Source organism: Eurytemora carolleeae, unplaced genomic scaffold (genome assembly GCF_000591075.1).
Source record: "Eurytemora carolleeae unplaced genomic scaffold, Eaff_2.0 scaffold130, whole genome shotgun sequence".
In the NCBI taxonomy this organism is placed as follows: Eukaryota; Metazoa; Arthropoda; class Copepoda; order Calanoida; family Temoridae; genus Eurytemora; species Eurytemora carolleeae.
In genome coordinates, this window is record NW_019397116.1 from 358191 (window position 1) to 378955 (window position 20765).

Genomic DNA, 20765 nt, shown 5'->3' on the forward strand with positions numbered 1-20765 from the left:
GATTGAGAGGGAATGAGAAAGGATGAGAGGGAATGAGGAAGGTTAAGAAGGAATGAGGAAGGTTGAGAGGGAAAGAGGAATATAAGGAACTACGGAAGGGACAGGGAAGGGAAATAGAAGGTGAAGGTAAAAGGAAAAGAGGGTAGATAGGGAAGGAAGGGAAGGGAAGAATCGATGGAAGGTTGACAGATAAAGAAGTGAAAGAAAGGGAAACGTAGGAAAGGGAAGGGCTGGAGCTCTTTACCTCTACATAACTGCATAACTTTATCTAAATACAGAGAGTTTTTCATAAACAATTTTCCCCATAAAGTTATAATGCAGCAAAAAAAAGTGTTAAAATTTTTTCATAACAAATATATGATAAAAGAATGCTCATTTCTCAATAATTTTTCCAAATAGTCAAATCTACTAAAAAAATTCATAAATTCTCCCCAAAGAAAAATGATGGGAAATGAATTCCAAGAAACAATATAAGTTTTTTAAAAAATTTGCCTGCAGTGCCATTAATATTTCTTAAAATGCATCATTTTGGATTATTATGCACTACAAAATAAATATTAAACATGCACTTAAAAACTTCGATTTTTTTCAAAATCGATTTTTTTAAATTTCACGAGGACCGCGAACACTTGAGCTTGTATAAACCATATTTTACCTTAATATTTTCCAGAATACCCTCGTAACCACCCGACCTCGGCCCAACACGTCCTGCAGGTATAACACTGAAAACATAATCTTCTTTAAAGAGATTGTCAACGTAATTTACAATGAATCCACATTTTAATTGGTTTGGTAATTCTTAAATTCATATTTTTTTTTATTTTTCGTTGCCTTTTCTTGACTCATAGATCTCTATTGATCAAGGAATGTGGTTAATATTATATTTTTACATTCCAAAAATATAAAATTATAAGAAAAACATATCTTTCTAAACCGTAAATCTATATTTGAAATATTTGTATGCTTGGGAAACATTACAATTACGTGTATAATTCCTTTAAGAAATCATTTTTTAGAAACTTACCTCATTGGGGAGTATGAGAAGTCTAGATATGTGATATCCTTCAAATCCATCCAGGCCGCCAGGGGGACAGGATTCAGTAGCCAGCACTAACACATTTTTGATTTAACAATAAAAATCTAGTGTATGTAATTATAATTTTTTCGGGGAAACTTTCCATTGATTAACTGGAAAAAAGTCTCAATGGATCAAAAATAAAATGCAAATTCTTTTTATCTAAATCCACGGTTTAAATGTTCTGAAGCAATTTTGTGAAGGAAAATAATTTCAATATTTGATTAAATTTCATTACATAAAGTTTAAGCTGGTGAAAAAGCAAGATATTATCTGCAGTTTGACGAGTATATGCAGATATCACGGTGTCACCGTATTATGATTATATCTTGTTAAAAATAAACACAAAAAAATGTTTATAAATACTTGTGAGCATGTGAGGGAGCGTAGCTTGGTCATATTTTTGAAGGAGTTCTCCTGTATACTGGTGAGGTAGTGAGAACTTATATCAAGGAGAACAATCTGACCAGCACCACTCAACATATCAGGGGTCAGAACAGAAATACCCTAGATACATATATATATACTGGTTAGGTATGTAGTAAATGCCTTACTCCATAAAGGTCTTTCAGACCTGTATCAATCCAGGTACAACTCAATCCCTCTCGTTGCATGGTCTATGAGGCATAAGAGCCAATCAGTGTTCAAAAACACTTTACTAAAAAATGTCAATCCGGACACGATTTTTCTATACCAATGTACCAAGTTAAAGTTAATCATTGTAATTACAAGTTTTACGTCGTTATATACAAACGTAATTAAGCTAATCATGTTATGTAGCTATTTACAGCGCAGTTAAAATAAATCATGATTTGGGTTTTACATAGCTATTTACAAACTTAGATAATTAATAATGTACAACGTAGTTCAGGTTTAGAGATCTAGGGTTACAGGAAGTGAGAACATATATCTCAGAGAGTATAATTCCGACCAGCACCACTCAACATATCAGGGGTCAGAACAGATATACCCTAGATATAAATATATACATATTCTAGTCAGGTAGATATACCCTAGATATATATATTTTCTTAATTTAGGTTCCATTTTCATATTTATCAATTGCAGTAGCTACCAGTCACAGAATGGTTATAGATTTGATATCAAACTGCAGGTTTTTAAAATTTTACGCAAGATTACGTTAACGAACGACAAAACCTGTTAAAATTAAGTTCGTTGGAAAAAATCATTTGTTTATTAAAAAAAAAAAGAATATTTTTTTCAAGCTTGTTTGAATGAACAGTTTTTAAATTCTTCATTAACGTTCTGACTGCAAACGATTGTTTTTTTAAATCGTTTGTTTTTGTTTTTCTTGTTTGTTTCAAAAATAACAATATTTTTTTTTCATTTTTCTAAACAAACCAATTCGTTTGTCCATCTTGTGTTAATTTTTCTGAATGACACCATCGTTGACGAAAAATTTTGTTTGTTTTGAAATATTTTGCTCGTTGATGAAAACTATGCCCATCTCTATATATCAAACAAATTATATAACATACCTTAATGTGTAGATTCTCAAGGTTGTCCATTCCCCTGAAGCTGTCCAGGTTGAGCTGGATGTAGTTGGAGAGACAGTAGGGTTGGGCGTACCAAGCACATTGGAAGGATAAATCAAGAGTCTAGTTTAACCAGAATAAATACACACAAATATTCTTGCATTTAAATTTTTTTTCTTTTATGCCATTAAATCAGGAAATGAAGTGAACATGATGAGGGTTAATGTTTTTTGAAGCGAAGGTGCAATAGAAAGTCGTCTTTAACTGTCTTGATATATTCGCAAAGAACTAAATATGTAACGAATACCTACTCCATAACAATTTACTCAAGACATATCTATCCAGATCTACTCGTTACCAAGATCAACCAGGATCAACTCTCCGATATTAAATGCCACAAAGGCACTATCTCAACTAGGCTCAACTCTCCTGTTCTAAAGGACACATAGTCCAAATCTCAACCAGGATTAACTCCCTAGTTTTGAGGGACACACAGTCCAATAAAATTGCTACACGGCAATTTCTCAACCAGGCTTAACTCCATGGTTCTAGAGGACACACAGGCCAAGGAAATTGCTACACGGCAATTTCTCAACCAGGCTTAACTCCCTGGTTCTAGAGGACACACAGGCCAAGGACATTGCTACACGACAATTTCTCAACCAGGCTTAACTCCCAGGTTCTAGAGGACACTCGGGCCAAGGAAATTGCTACACAGGCAATTTCTCAACCAGGCTTAACTCCCCAGTTCTAAAGGACACACAGTCCAAATCTCAACTAAGACACACAATCAAATGAAATTGCTACTAGGCAATTTCTCAACAAGGCTTAACCCCCCAGTTCCAAAGGACACAGTCACACAGTACGAGGCAATTTCTGCCTTCGTAATATGTCAACGAGTACCAAAGTTTTGTTTAAAGCTTACTTAGGCTTCTGATAAGGTAATCAAAAGTAGAGTCTCAATCAACTAACTTTATTCTATAGCTTAGGTTAAACAATTGACAAGAATGGACGTAATTCAATTCCTATGATGTTATTGATATCACATGATTAAGACCATTGTATTACGTATTTATCGCACAGTTAAAGTTTAAGGTATGTATTTAAAGGATTAAAGAGATTAGATAGAATGTAGTTCATCTATTTCTGCCCATATTTTATACCGTAATTTAAATATGTCACATAATTTGAGCCAATCATGTTAAGTATTCGATTGAAACGCAGTTTCAATAAAAAAATCTCATTATGTCTAAGTTTAAAGCATTAAATCATTTATGACGCATGCAACGTACTGCAAGTTTACAGAATATCATGTTTACCCGCTGTTTTCTACAATTAAACTATTTTCGTTTCTTGCTAGAAATAATTTTAATCCTATTCAATGTTTCCAGCTGCATCTTTTAACGAGATTTTAAAATTATAACGAATTTCCCAAGTACTTAGAGAAGATAATCATTTCACTTATTTAGATATTTTTTTGATCCAACATTGTAAAAAAAATTATGATTCTGTTTTCCTTAATATTTGGTATTTGAACAGCTTGTGGAACAGTTAGCAAAGAGTTATGTGACATGTTCAATACTTCTAACCTTCTAAAATATATCATTAAAAGTTTTTTATTAAGGTACTTCATAAATAATTTAAAATTTCAATTTCATACAATACATAGATACAGAAAGCTATGAAAAGTTGCATACATTTTCAAGATTGGGTCGACTGTAAAGTGTCACAAAAGCCTTGACTTTTTGTAGCCCTACACATGTAGATTTGAGAACTAAACTAGAACTAGGTTTAGTTGCTTAAATTTTATTGGCAAAATTCTCATAGACTTATGCGTAAGAATTCTTTGGCAATATGCTCAAACACTGAGGTTTATCGTTCAAGATTTTACAGATTTTTAAAAATATTTATTTTTAATTCTTAAGTCAAGATTTAAGATTTATCTGAGGAGTTCTTGAAGATTGCTTATTCTAACTTATTGCTTTTCTGACACTGCTAATTTTTTTAATCTGAAAAAATGTATGCAAAAAAAAAACAATCTAAAACGACCCTATTAAAACGATCGTTTTGAATAGTAGATTTTCTAAAAAATTTAAAATGGTGCAAAGTTAAATAAACATAAGTTTTTAAATCATAAAATTTAACCAATAAAGTTATTTTCATAAAATTTAACCAATAAAGTTATTTTCCTAAAAATGTGGATTACAAATTAGTATTTTAAAATAAGCTAATAATCAAAATGTTTTGTTTTACCCCAGATGTTGGAAAGCATTCTCTTTAATGTCGGAAATGTAGTTCTTACTGAGAATCAATTCCTCTAAGCAACTAAAAAATTTAATTTTTTAAAATTTTTCTCCAAATTTTAGAAATCTTATTTAATGATCTTATTTAATAAACACAGGAAAACACATTTTATTTAACAAAACTGGAATTGACATTTATTAACTTATGAAACACGAAAAACGAAACAACCAAACAGTTTAAATTAAAAAATATTGTTTTCGTTAAAATTTCGCTCAAAAATATTTATCTTTTCAGTTGTGATTTTTTCGTTGAAAACTCAGAGATTCAAAATTCGCGCCGTTTCGCCGAACTTGGATGATCAGAAATGTCACAACTTTTTTAATCGAGTATAAGAGTTGGAACATGAACGTCCTTAGAAATCTGTTCTATTTTCGTATCAGCAAAATACTAAGGTTTTCATTAAGAGCGAGTTGACACAAATAGAGATGCTAGAAAATTTAAAAAAGGAACCGATTTTTTGCCACAAAAATAGAGATGCTAGAAAATTTTAAAAAGGAACCGATTTTTTGCCACAAAAAATTTTTTATTCCTATGTCATCTGATCTGATTTTGTAAACCTCTGATATTTCAAACTATAAGAGATTTACCTCTATAAGTATGAAATGTCAAAGGTCTACGCCATCGAATTGCAAAGATATAGAAATTTAAAAATCATAATTTTTGGGAAGAACTGAGTTCCTTGCTAAGTTTTATCTTAAAACTTTTAGTTTTTATAAAGTTTATTTTCTGAGTATTATTACCGCAAATATGGAAGGATGGAATACTTTAGAAAAGTTCCAAAAAACAGATTCGATGAAAAGTCAAGCTTCCTGAAAATTAAAAAGATTATCTTTTATTACTGGTGAAAACTTTAAACAAGTAGAATTAGAAAGGTTCACCAGGACGAAATTGAGTCTTTGTTAGACCAAATAATCTAAGTTTAAAGATTTAAACCGACGGGTTGCAAAGATATAATTATTAGAAAATTTTAGTTTGTGACGAAGACTTTCTCTGCATCCTCTCATACAACGAATTCATACAACATTATATATGTCTGGATTCAGTGCATAATAACGCTTCCTCAATTATTTTTATTGAAAAGAACAAAATATATCTTTAGAACTAATTAATCCTTCTATAAACAGCGTAACTTTCTGTAACACTAGCTCAATATATTGCACTGACTCCTGAGTCCTGACATGGTATAAGCGCTTGTGAGTTGTGAACTTGTGACAAAAGAATAATTTCTTAAATTTCCCAAACTTGATGAGTATGAGACAAGAAAACTGTGGAATATGCATCTTTTTATCCAAGACACATATTTGATAAACACGAGTCTACTAGCTAAGATAAAAGGAGTTGAGTTTTTGCCGCAAACTCTGATTTTCTAATCCCTATATCTTTGTAACCCAATATCGTAGTCTTTAGATATTTCAAAATATGAATTGTTTTAGATTAAATATTCTAAGTTTGAAACCTTAAAGATTTACACCATCAGGTTGTAAAGATATAGGGATTCGAGAATTTGAGTATGAGTCAAAAATCAATTCCTTTACAAAATTTCGTAAGAAAAAGAAAAATAAGCAAGGAGAATCTCAATGTTTTCTGGTTTTCATTGTAAAATAAAAGCATGATAATTGCCTACCGTAGACTGTTTTTTGCTACAAAAAGTGAAGCAGTCGGGGTGATAAGTAACTCACTTCTCGCTAGACCTAAATAACTGTAAACACCTTTTACTTCTTTTCTTAGTTTCATGCTTTTGAAATGGTGGTCATCAAAGACAGTAGAATAGTAGAAGATAGGGCATTAGGAATTTATCCGAATAGTGGGTACGCTCTGTACACTTTTATATGATGCCATTGGCTGCAGTATTGGTTTTCAATTCAAGAAATCAACATTAAAACGCTAGTTATCAAATAAATAAATCATTGTAGGTGCTAAAAATGGTGGGAAAATAACGGCACGGTTATAAACTTCTACATTTGTTTTAAAAAGTTATTGGATAGGATGCTCTCCTGGTAAAATAAAGCTAAAATTGTGATTTTGTTTCGCATCTCATTTGTATGAAAAATACCACATATTTTAAAACAAAATTTGTTAGAGTGTCATTAATTATAGTTTAGTTATAGTCTAAAGCAGAATTTTAGTCCAGTAACGTGAAATGGTGGTCATTAGAAGTTAAGTCAACGATGCCTTTACAGATGAAGGTTCTACTGGGATAGAATTAGATTTTATCTCAGAATTTTATAGAGGGGAGCTAAGAGCAGAATAATGGAAAGTTAAAGGTTTCCTAAAGGTATTGCTGGGTAGATATTATAGAGCAGAGCTAAGAGCAGAATAATATAAAGTTAAAGGTTTCCTAAAGGTATTGCTGGGTAGATAGTATAGAGCAGAGCTAAGAGGAGAATGGTTTGGATCCAGCTTGAACAATCCTCCATTCTCTTTTAGTTCCAGTTCCTCCAGAAAATCAAGGTGCTGGAATGTGTCTGAAATAGTTGTGGTCATCCCCAAAGGCAATTTCTCCAAGGGACTTAAGCCCAAAGGAATATCCCCATGATGTGACTCAATCCAAGTGTCTCACTCTCAATCGGCTCATTAATTATATATTCATGCTTCGTGACAAAACCATTTTATTTCTGACAAATGCAAAGATGGCAATGCCCGATTCACAACGGTACCTTTGAAACCTTTATCTGATAAATTTTGTGGAAGATAATTTTTTTTTTTAATGTTTAAAAGTCACTTTTCAAGGTAACCTGCACAATTGGAAACAATTATAAACATTGATATCTATTTCATGCTTAAAAAGACAAATTACTTTTAAAGGTTTCGCATGAATCAGGCATTGCAATCTTGTTGTTTATTAAGGTAAGTACTCTAGATGCGCTCCAATGTAAGGAAAATGTCGTTTTCCTGGACACTTAAATTCCTCATATGACGTAATTGCTTGGCATGGAGGGTCACGTAAAATTAAGCTTACATTCCCTTTAAACAAATCAAATTTTCGAATTTAGTTTCTTTTCATAAAATAATATCTTACAAGGATCTATGTGGGTGAGCTCGCAATCTGAAAAATCCAGTCTCTTGAGTCGAGAATTTCGAATTGTGAAAAATATATTTCTTTCCAGAGTCCTGAAATAAAAGCATTCTAGAAAAAGTGTCTTGTCCCTCATATAACAGTGGGAGTCAAAGACGACTTTACAACAATCTTATGTGTATTTGATATTTCTATAAATCAAATAAATTTACATTTAGCTTGAAAAACATCTTTTCCATGTAAATGAAATGTATATTGTATACTAAATGTGCTTTAATGCCATAATGAAAAACAAGTTATGTTGACAAAGTTCATCCTGACGATATTTGTATGCTTTAGTCACATTTTGATCTCTCATTCAAAATTCGTCAAAAATAACGTAAAAAACTTAATATTTGACAAATAGAACCAAACAAAAAAGCATAAAATAGAAAATACAAAACATGTACATTGACTAAGTTAACATTCATTACATTACAGACCTTAACATAAACAGTATAGAAAACACCTTCATTGATTTTTTTTTGGAGTTTAAAGGCTTTACTGTCAGTATGATTTTACTTGAATTAACCAAAATACTAAATGATTATAATCAAGTGCATTTTTTTCTCTTAATAATAGACCAAGCAGAAATATGCTTACATCAATTAAGAGAATTTTTCAAATCAAACAGGATACTAATTGATATCAACGGACGTCGGACAATTCTTGGATTAAGCAGAAACTTGATTAGAGCCAGCAGCAGAGGAAACATTTAAGAAGCCCTGCGGGGGATGGGCAGTTCCAAATTTTATTGCAAGAATTCTCTGCACTTTTGATTTAAAATTCAAATTAATACAAAAGTAGCAGATGTTCTTCCTCTAGTTTATCGTGAATTTAACCAAGAACTCTAGTTTACCATGAATTTAACCAAGAACTCTAGTTTACCATGAATTTAACTAAGAACTCTAGTTTACCATGAATTTAACCAAGAACTCTAGTTTAACGTGAATTTAATCAAGAACTCTAGTTTACCGTGAATTTAACCAAGAACTCTAGTTTTCCGTGAATTTAACCAAGAGCTCTAGTTTACCGTGAATTTAACCAAGAACTCTAGTTCACTGTGAATATTACCAAGAACATTAGTTTAACGTGAATATTACCAAGAACTCTATACCGTGAATTTAACCAAGAACTCTAGTTTACCATGAATTTAACCAAGAACTCTAGTTTACCATGAATTTAACCAAGAACTCTAGTTTAAAATGAATTCAACAAAGAACTCTAGTTTACCGTAAATTTAACCAAGAACTCTAGTTTACCGTGAATTTAACCAAGAACTCTAGTTTACCGTGAATTTTACCAAGAACTCTAGTTTACCATGAATTTAACCAAGAACTCTAGTTTACCATGAATTTAACCAAGAACTCTAGTTTACCGTGAATTTAACCAAGAACTCTAGTTTAGCGTGAATATTACCAAGAACATTAGTTTAACGTAAATATTACCAAGAACTCTATACCGTGAATTTAACCAAGAACTCTAGTTTACCGTGAATTTAACCAAGAACTCTAGTTTATCGTGAATTTAACCGAGAATTCTAGTTTACCATGAATTTAACCAAGAACACTAGTTTACCGTGAATTTAACCAAGAACTCTAGTTACCGTGAATTTAACCAAGACCTCTAGTTTACCGTTGAATCTTGAATGTTGAATTGCAAATATAAGGAATAAATCAGAGTTTGTGACAAAGACTGAATCCTTTGTTTATTTATTCAATTTGTTACCTGATAGGGTTCCCTGCAAAACTAATGGATTCTAGATTATGCAGTAAATCCTCATTCTAAAATTTGTTTAGTTATAAAATAGTGTTTGTTTATAAATCCATAGAACGTCATAAACGGTTCTGAACCGATCGGGCCCAAATTTGTTAGTGACATCTCAGGAAAGGTTTATAGCTGGTCAAAGTTGAAAATGTTGCCGAAGAAAAATGTCGACATTTATTAATTTTAAGCTTATACAATATTAAAACAGAGAAAAGTCCATGAAAATCATTGTGTATGATGAAAAATTGCGACTTGAAAAGCAACAGTTAAATGCTAAAATCGTGACTAAAAATGGGATCGCAAAGCGCCATAAAAGCCTTTTAAAATAAAAAGAACTGAAAGCATTTTTAAACAAAATGTTCATAATTTCGAACAAAATGTTCATAAATACGAAAAAAATGTTCATAATTACGAACAAAATGTTCATTATTTTGAAAATAGAAATGATCATTATTTCGAACAAAATGTTTGCTATTTTTAAAATGCTTTCAGTTCTTCTATATTACGAACAAAAGGTTAGACCGGTATCTCTTCTAACAAAGATATCTATATATTATATATATAACTATGCTTGTCTGGCTGTCTGTTTGTTTGTCCGTTTGTGTCCAATAAACGTCAAAACGACTGAACCGACTGGACCCAAATTTTTTGTTGGACCTAACATCACCCCAGGTAAGAATTACAAAAGATTGTCTCAAAAAAATATTTAAAATTTAGAAAATCCACGAAAAAAAGTGTAAATCCGCAAACAAATTATTTTGTTTTATTTAAGATACAATACAGTGGTAGGCGATTACAAAACTACGAAGAAGACTTTCAATTTAAATTTTGATTTATATCAAGCTGTTAAACAGCATGGATACATATAAACATAGAAGTCAAGAGAAGAAGTCAATTAAAAAAGTTTCTCTTTGATTACTTGTGAACTTGCAATTCGAAAAAAGCTTGTTAACAACAAAAACTTAAATAAAAAAAGTCGTCCTTATTGTATTGATATAATCGCCTACAACTGTATCCGAATTCAAAATTTAAAATAGGCGCGAAGCACCCTGATAGCCTAGTATCTAAAACTGTTTAAAATTTATTAAATCACCTTCTGGTATTCGTCTACATCTGTCAGACTAATAGAGTTTTTACTCAGATCAAGATGAGTTAAGTTCGTTAAATCCTAAATTAGGAATTAAAAAGGGACTGTTGACACAATTCTATTTGAACCTCCATTTATAAGAGTTAAACTAGTTCGATTCACAACAGTAACCTTTACATTTTTGTAGAGGAAAATTGATTGAGATATCCTTGTTATCATAACTGAAAAATTACTATTTTCTCTTTTAAATTGGCTTGCGGATATATGCAGCTGAGACCCCCCCCCCCTGTAATCTTGAAAAAAAAAACCCCCCCCCCCCACCCCTTTATTGATAAACAGTTCTATTTCCCGCTCTGGTACTATAAAAATGACAGTTCCTTTAAAGTATGGGTACGCAAATTTCTTAATTAATCCATATATTTATCTAAAAACAATATAAAAACAATATTATTGATTGAACTTTATACTGTACATTAACATTATACATATCATATTGTATGTGTTTCCATATTTCTAGCTTGTATTTAATATTGTGACTCGTATTATGTTGTTTTAAACTAAACATTCTAGAGTTTAATTGCTCATAATTACTGTAGGGTGAAATACGTCCCCTTCTCTGAGCAATTATAAAGCACCGGTTTTTATTCGTATTATGTTGTTTTAAACTGAAAGTTCTAGAATTTAGTTGCTTATAATTACCCCATGGTAAAATTCGTCCCCCTTTTTGAGCAATTATAAAGCACCTGTTCCCTTAAGAACCAATTAGATCTCATGCAACGCATTAAAAAGTACCTAACTCTTTTCTCTCCTCCAATAGGAACCCTTACTGTCCAATTATGTATCATTTATGCCCAATTATGTGATTATAAATGTAACCAACCAATCAAAATCTGAATAGTTCAATTATCGCGCGCAGTTCCTGCTCCCTTGGGAGTATAAAAGGGGGCTTGATTTCTCCCCAAGCTGAGTTCAGAGCAAAAATTTCTCCATAGTGAAACTGCGCGTGATTCTCCCTATTCAGGTCTTGAAGTTTTCTTTATTACTTTTCGCTTTTGCTCCCCTTTTCTATTTCCAAGTTTAGCTTAGTTCTTTTTGATTGATTCTTTTACTCTGAAGGCTCGTATTCATGTATTTTCTCCCTCGTACTTAGTTTTTAAGGATTTGTGTTGATTAATGTTCAAGAGAAATAAAATATCCTTTGTGCTTTTAACTAGTTTATTTGAGACCAGAACTTTGAGTTCAGATTTATTTCAAGTAAGGTAAAGAATCACACAGTAGTCAATAAATAAAAGAGAAGGATAGTTGAGCAGTTTGGTTTTTTGAATATTTAAGTTAGAATTAAAAGTTTTGTCTTTCTCTTACAATATCATATTATTCTGATGAAGGGAGAATTATGTTTTATTTCCTGCTATTATTTTTAAATCATGTTGTTCTTGCAGGAGACTGCAAGTAGTTTGTATGTTTATTTTTAGAGTTAAAAATAACCAAAATACATCCCATTACATGAATATCAAATACATCCCGTTACAGGAATATCTTTGCAACCTGATGGCTAAAACTTTTGATGTTTTAAACTATCAGAGTTTGTTGCAAAAACTCAATTAATTTCGATTTCTTTAAATCTTCGATATCAGCACGAAAACATTTTGTATTAAAAGATAGAGATTAAACCGAACCTGAAAATTTGCAAAGAAAGATTGAAAAATGGAATTCTTTGCTTGGATAAGATTTCCTCCCAGATGCAAGTATTTTATATCTGCCAGTCCAGTTAAATCACTTCTAAAAACAAACATATTAGGAAGAAACTGATTACTCACAACAAAACATATCAATCCCTTGTTCCTTTGTTCTAGCTGGTGCTTAAAGCACATTTTAATAATAATCAATGTGGTTTACCTGGTGATGTTTGTGATCTTTGTGTTGGTGACGAGAAGAACATTTATAGATTTATTTCTTAAACTTAACTCTTCCAAGCTACTCAGCTCAACATTCCTAGAAAACAAAAAAAAAAAACGTTAAAAAAATTTAACATTATTTATAATTAGAAATTTGAGGTTACAAGAATTGATAATACAAATATAGAAAAAATGTTCACTTTGAAACCGTTGATATTTGACAAGGCTAAACCAAAAACCATTGTTTTTGAACTGCAAATATTAGAAAGTAAGTAAAGTAGGGCCCATAAAACTGTGGAATAGAAAGACGACTTTTGAGCAAACTTATGTTTAAGATACAAATAGTTTGACCACTTAATAATAGCTCTTGAAAATCAGCTTGTTGCATGAAATGAGTCTGTTTATACTACACAATATCTGTGTTTAATAAATCAGAAAAACAGTCGTCTTCTTAATTTCCACAGATTTATGGATCCCACTGTATAAACCTGACGTGCAGGTAGGTCAACATGGCTGGTATATGATCAGGCTCAATCTTGGCACTGTTCTCACATATCATAAACTCCAGACTCTAAACATACACAGATTAACTCCAGGCCCAAAACATAAACAGATAAACTACAGACTCTAAAAATAGACAAATAATCTCCAGACTCTAAACATAAACAGAAAACCTCCAGGCTCTAAACATAAACAGATAATCTCCAGACTCTAAACATAAACAGATAAACTCCATACTCTAAACATAAACAGATAAACTCCAGACTGTAAACATAAACAGATAAACTCCGGCCCTAAACATAAACAGATGAGCTTCAGGCTCTAAACATAAACAGATAAACTACAGGCTTTAAACATAAACAGATATACTCACTAAACGTAAACAGATAACTCCAGACTCTAAACATAAACAGATAAACTCCAGGCTCTAAACATAAACAGATAAGCTCACTAAGCATAAACAGATAAACTCCAGGCTCTAAACATAAAACGATAAACTCACTAAACGTAAACATAAACAGATAAACTCCAGGCTTTAAACATAAACAGATAAACTCACTAAACGTAAACAGATAACCCCAGACTCTAAACATAAACAGATAAACTCCAGGCTCTAAACATAAACAGAAAAGCTCACTAAGCATAAACAGATAAACTCCAGGCACTAAACATAAAACGATAAACTCACTAAACGTAAAGAGTTCAACTTTAGGTTCTAAACATAAACAGATAAACTCACTAAACGTAAACAGATAAACTTCTGGCTCTAAACATAAACAGATAAGCTCACTAAACATAAACAGATGAACTCAGTAAACGTTTACAGATAAACTTTAGGATCTTAACATAAACAGATAACCTCCAGGCTCTAAACGTAAACAGATAAACTCCAGATACAATTCTGTATTATAGTGATATTAAAAAGTGATTTGTAACCTGAAAAATATTCTTCAAATGATGAAGAAGAAAAATGTTCGCTTTGTTTTACCTTGTCAATGAAGTAACAAGGGGAAGTGCTGTTGACTGTATGAAGAACTTCAATATGTGTAAATATATTCTCCGTAACCCATTCTCTACTACGATAAAGCACAATTAATCAATCAATCAACAATTTATAAATCAATCAAACACGTTTTAAGATAAAAAGTAAGAGCAATACTTTCCCTTGCATGAATCAATAAACATTCCAGTTATGTTTTTAATGAAAGTTTTTAAAAATACAAAAAGTTAATATTTGAGAAGTCCAACTCAGTAGTTTTTAATTGCAACTTAGTCTCGACTCTCGACGCCACTAGTTTTTATTTCAACTTATTTCAATTATCTACGAAATACGAAGTATAACTAAATAACGCATAACTTAATAACAGTATTTAAATACGCTTATATAATTCATACATTGTTTTTTTTTTAATAAACCGGATTAAATAGCTCTATAGTCCTGATATTAAATAGCCCTATAGTCCTGCTATTAAATAGCCCTATAGTCCTGCTATTAAATAGACCTATAGTCCTGCTATTAAATAGCCCTATAGTCCTGCTATTAAATAGCCCTATAGTACTGCTATTTCGAAATTGTGGTCTGCCATTTTTTGCTTTGCTAAAAACCAGAGATATTAAGAATTTGTTAAGATTTCATTTTATCAAACAAAACCATGAAATTGTCTAATTCTCAACAAAATCATTAATATATCCTGTTAAGATGAAAGAACGCAGGAAAAAAGGCAAACCATATTTTACGATTATTGTTTCATGAAAAATATTTCTGCTATTAGGATACAAAATTGAATGCCACAAACTATTTCGAAGGTCAAAAACGACTTTAAAGTCTTCAATAAGTTAATAATTTATTCCGTTTAATTAAGAACTGCTGGCTTCAGCACAGCTCAATAAATATTTGCCATCATATTAATCAGTGGATTCTATGGTTTTCGGGGTGTTTTTTAGGCCCCAACCGGTGCTAAGTAGAAAAACAAAAATCAAAGTCATGCCACTGGACAAATTCCTGAAGACGCCCCTGACTGCAAGTATTATATAGCTTATTTCTAAGGTCATTAAAACTATGAAAAGGTGGACTCTCTGCGTTACTGTAACTCTATTTTAATGCTCCTCCCCAGCCCTAAGTCTGGGTGTGTTTCTACTTTTTTGTAATAGTTCGTTCCGCTCCATTCCTTTCCGTAAAATAATGATCGCGTTCCCCAGGAACAAAGCCCCTCCCCCCCCCCCGCTTTCCAATTCATCACTTCTTAATAACCACAAGTGACAGTTGACACAATTTGACATCGAAAATTGCGATCGTTTTTGTTTCGTTTTGGACTGACAAACCTTTGCTATTAAATCGAATAGTGAAAACTAACCAGGGTCGGATACAGGATTCAAGTGAGGGGGGGAGCAAGATTTTTGAGGAACAAAAAAAATGAAAAATTAGGAACAAAAAATCGTGCCGCAGGCGAAATTTTTTTTTACTTAAAAGACTCCAAAAGAGTCAAAATTAATGACCAAAGACTAAAAAACTATATTTTTAAATTTTAGGAACAAAATTAAAGGATTAGAACAGGAATTTAGGAACAATTAAAAGATTGTTCAGGAATTAGGAACAAAAATAAAAGGGGGGGGGGCGAATGTCCCCCCGCCCCCTCCTTGTATCCGCCCCTGAAACTAACTATTTATGTATTAGTTTTAAACGTTGAAAAGGAAAAATGAAACGACAAGCGAATATAGTTTCGAAGCAAAACGATAAATGTTGTCAAAATTTGTTCAATTGAAATTCCGGGAATAAAATTTTTCTGAAACAAGGGTTTGGATCAATGGGTCAGATCAGTTCGATTTTGTGAATACGCCTAATGTATATTTGTAGAAATAGTCTTCTGATAACTACATTATAATCAAGTTTTCATATACTTTGGTCCATAGAATAATTAACAATAACAACACTAGTGTTGACTTTAAAAGTCACTATAATAAAATAAAGAGATCTAAAATGGATATTTCTAACATTTATTTAAAAAAACGAGTGTTTTGAAATATTTGCATTTAAGGCGGAGTTAAAATTGGTTGATTTAGAAATTAACAAAGGAATTAATGATGGATATTTGATGGTACTTCATGGGAGTGTTGTAGAGCTTCATGTTGGTAGAGCAGATCAACAGGAACTGGGATTACAGGGCTTATCAATGGAACTAAGGCAATGCAACTCGAGATAGCGGAAACTTCGGTCAGAGCCGTGCACAAGTTTCCTAAGTAAGCTTCTCAAGAAGTTAATAGGAAGATCAGAGGTATAAGCACGCCTGCTGCCAGCTCAGTATCTGCATCGTCAGCATGAAGGAGTCAAGAGGCTCCCTGTGTCGGAGCTGTTACCAGCCCAACTCTCCTAACCTGACTGACTGGGATGTGTTATAGAGGGGTGAGGTGGGGAAAGAAGGAGCGAGGGTTACATGTGTGTACTTCATGGCGGAAATGGATCTTGTGTACACACACATCTTGAGAAAAGGCTATGGCATTTGAGTCGGAAAAATCGTCTTCCTTATATTTTCGAATTTGTGTTAACAACTAGATGTAGTCTTTTCAAGATTTAGGGGTTTTTCGTTCACAATAACCCTGAGGCAGAAGCCAAAAGGAGTTATAGAGAAAGAGCCTGTTCGACACCGCATGCGCGTAACTTCTTTTGGCTTCTGTCTCAGGGTTATTGTGAACAAAAAAACCCTAAATCTTGAAAAGACGACATCTAGTGTTCTATCTGTTATCATCAATTAATTTATCCTTTGGTCCATAAACTATTAAAGATGGTTTTTTTTTATGTAGATAACGGTCAAAACGACCAAAATACCAAATAAATACCAAAAAGATCGCTGACCGTTTTTGTTTATTTTTATTTAAAAAAACAACCTATAATTCGGTTTTTAAAAGACTGTTTCGTTTTCAGTAATTTTTTAACGAAACGATCAAAGGAGTTTTTTAACAAAATGAAAACTGCCCATGCAGGCAATTTACAAATTTATCTAATTATTCTAGGAAAATGACAGCTAGGGTTAAAAAGGCTATTTTATTATGAAAGATCTTGTGCTAATTGTTTCCAGACAATCAAGTTGGACGCATTAAAATGATGGCGCACATAAATACATTGTATGCTTTATATTTTCATAATAAATGGATCAATAAATGGATCAATAAATGGATCAATAAATGGATAAATAAATGGATAAATAAATGTATCATTAGATGGATCAATAAATGGATCAATAAATGGATCAATAAATGGATCAATAAATGGATCAATAAATGGATCAATAAATGGATCAATAAATGGATCCAAATTACCTGAGTTTTTGTGGTTCTAATGATAAAAAATTTCTGTGATTCTCAATATCATTTTTGTAACTAACACTCTTAACATTTTGATGAGTATAAACACTATTTTTGATATTTCTCGACTCAATATCTTTTGAAACTAGACTTAATCCCAATGTAAACTGTGTCCAAGTTGGGATTCCCAAAGCCAAAAAAACAAAAATGTTCCAATAAGCTTTAGAAATCATTTTCATCACTTTAATTCATGAAATTTAAACTGTTCAATGGCTGAAATCTTAATCTTTTCACCAGAGAGGGAAAGAATATTTTTTTTGTTGGAAAAACTTTTTTTAAAAAGATATTTTTTCTTTCAAAACAAACACTATTAAAAACATAACCTTTTAAGGCAGAAGGAACCCCCCTGCTGTGATAAGAACTGGAAGTTTACGTCTTAAAGATTATCTTTGTTCGAATTCTCTAAATAAACAGATCAAAGAAAATTATTAAAACTATAACTTTATTGCATGAATGCTGGGGGCAAGTTCAGGGAGATAAAGTTATGCAGGAACGCAAGAGTAAAAATGTTTATATTTAGCTTACCATGACAAGTAAGGGTATATGTGTGTGATTGATTATAATTTGAATATGTATACTTTAAACCCCAAAATACGTCGACTAATGACGTCAAATGGGTCTGTGTTTATTGCACAATTGCTGTTTTTAATATGTTGAGTGGACAAAATGGAGTCTAACCCTTCTTTCCAAAAGTAAGCATACCTGAGTCCAATTGTATTAAATAAAAATTATAATTTAATAACAACTTTAATTTAATTTAATAATGCAGTTTAGAAGTCGGCTCTTAGAATCATCGGAATCACAGTGCAGTGGTCGTCAAATATATAAATTTAATGAAGACGACTTTCGACTTTAGTTTTGGATTTTTACCAAGCTTTCAGACAAACATGGAAACAAAGAGAAGCTGTCAGTTGGCAAAGGCGCTATAGCTATAGCTATACTCTGTGTTTACTTGTAAACTTGTAATATGAAAAAATTAAAGCTTAAAACTTGAAGAGAAAAGATGTCTTCATTGTATACCACACAGATACTACACTAGTACACACAAATTTGATAATTTTTCAAAATAAAACTTTTCATATATAATCAAAAGAAATTAGTTCATCCATAATTCAATTTTCCTAATTTCAGAATATCATTTTAAATTTATTTTTAATCATAATGTCTTCTTACATTAAAAAAATATATTTTGTCATATTAGTGACAACATTGTCCTCCTGTAATTCCTGGTTTCAACCTTTTTTATTCCTCTTATCGTTAAATTTTTTTAAATAATATTATTTCTCGTAGACAAATTATTGTTTCTGATAGATTAAAATTTTTTAATCCATTTCAAAGACAATGTCCCCAAAAAATGGTTCCAATCGGTTTAACAGTTATACGTTTATTTGGAATAATAAACCATGAATAATAAACAAAACATTAAAATGCATGTATATTACACAGCAAAGATGATAAACATAAAAATGCCCAAAAATTGTCTGAACCCAGCCAAACCCTGAAATAATTTACACAAATATTTTCTTGTTTTTTAACTATTTTGTGTTTTTAAAACTATTTTTAGTATTTTAAATATTCTTTTGACTTTTTGTTCATTTTAAATATTTTTATGTTCTTTTGAAACATTTTTTTTGTTAAATTGAACTATTTTTTTTGCTAAATTAAACTATTTTTTGTAAATTTAACTATTGTTCAATTGAACTATTTAATTTAAAATATTTTGATGTTCATATGAAATATTTTTTGTTCATTTAAACTATTCTTTAATTATTGTTTGTGAATTTTACTTCATATATGAACTATCCAATCTCAAAATTAAAAACTGCTGATGTTTAAAGAAAATAGTTCAAATGAGCAAATATTGTGTTAATTTAAACTGTAATATAGAATATATGACGTCATGTCAGTATATGTTTAAATGAGCAATAGTTCAAACGACCTATAGTTTAAACGGCTGCAGTTCCTGCAGAAGTTCAATCAGATACAGGGTGTCCCACGAAACATGACAATAGCAAGACGACTTGAAAGTCGTCTTTGATATTTGAATTTATTTGTGACATTTAGTCTTCTATCTACTTTAACATGTATGATTCTTGAAACAATTATCACATAATAATTCTCCTAGCCCTGGCATTTCCAAAAAGTGGTCTGTGTTTTTTGTGCTTTCAATATTACCGGAGATATAAAGAGTTTGGTTCAGATTTCAATTTTGCTAAATAAAAGCAAAATTGTCGAAATCTGAACGAAATTGTCCTTATTGTCCTCGGGCAATATTGAAAGCACAAAAAATGCTGACCACATTTTGGAAATGGCAGGACTAGGGGAATTTTGTGATTATTATCTCTAGAAATTTACTTCTAAAATTATAGGTTGACAAATAAATGCAGCAAATTATATCAAAAATCAAGACCGATATTCAAGCCGTCTTGCATATAATGTCATGTTTCGTGGGACACCCTGTATCCACACGTTAAATGCAACAAAACGGTAATGTTTCATCGTTTATACGCAACATCCTCCCTACTAAACTTCCGACCCACTAACTTTCCGACCTACTGCAATATTGGACCTACGCCAGCTGTTTATTTTTGTATTATTAGGTTAAGACAATTTCTGGACCGAGCGCTGCGGCTAGGACAGGCTAGGGGGCCGGGCGCTGCGGCCACAGTCCATATATGCAGCTATAAAACCACGTGCTTGTAGGTCGGATGGGCAGTAGAGGGGATGGGCGTAGGTCCAAAAATACACCATCCATGATTACTTATGAAATGTACAAAGACGACCCTAAATAATTTAAAGAACGGTACGCGGTATCATGTTAATAATTCTCATATGTCTGCGGCTGCCCGCTTCGCCCGCCTAACGTCAAGAAATAATATTTCGAAGTTTTTTAAATCAAAAATTTTCCCATTCTATGAACGCGTATTTATCTGTGTAAGAAAATAACTGAAGTAACAAAAATGATTTTATTTTACCGATAAAAACTGAGCAATGGCTGACGTTGAGAATTTGTGTAGTCGCGTCTTTATTATATCGAATATAAATGAATTAAATACATATCCATATTAAATAATATCGGGTAATTTCCTAGAGAACGATTTTTGGCTCCCGCCCCTCTGCTCCCCCCCTCCTATCAATTTTGTACATGGATCTTATATGTTAGACATGGATATAATTGACCATGTGGCCGCAGCGCTCGGCCCCCTAGCCTGTCCTAGCCGCAGCG

General features: G+C 31.9%; 1 protein-coding gene across 1 annotated transcript in view; it reads right to left on the reverse strand.

Annotated features, from left to right (window-relative positions):
• Positions 1-17775, reverse strand: part of LOC111712025 (insulin-like growth factor-binding protein complex acid labile subunit) — a 21829-nt gene extending 4054 nt beyond the window's left edge. The window contains exons 1-18 of the mRNA XM_023486533.1: positions 17495-17775; positions 14169-14256; positions 13168-13250; positions 12681-12776; positions 12461-12563; positions 10791-10865; positions 9659-9714; positions 7895-7986; positions 7214-7340; positions 6500-6574; positions 5616-5684; positions 4825-4896; positions 4088-4163; positions 2575-2694; positions 1442-1582; positions 1025-1110; positions 656-722; positions 264-268 (exon numbers count right to left, since the gene is read on the reverse strand). Coding sequence (XP_023342301.1) covers positions 264-268; positions 656-722; positions 1025-1110; positions 1442-1582; positions 2575-2694; positions 4088-4163; positions 4825-4896; positions 5616-5684; positions 6500-6574; positions 7214-7340; positions 7895-7986; positions 9659-9714; positions 10791-10865; positions 12461-12563; positions 12681-12776; positions 13168-13250; positions 14169-14256; positions 17495-17718 — 1655 coding nt within the window. The 5' untranslated portion in view covers positions 17719-17775. The remainder of the gene's footprint in view (positions 1-263; positions 269-655; positions 723-1024; positions 1111-1441; positions 1583-2574; positions 2695-4087; positions 4164-4824; positions 4897-5615; positions 5685-6499; positions 6575-7213; positions 7341-7894; positions 7987-9658; positions 9715-10790; positions 10866-12460; positions 12564-12680; positions 12777-13167; positions 13251-14168; positions 14257-17494) is intronic.
• Between the last annotated feature and the right edge of the window lie 2990 nt (positions 17776-20765).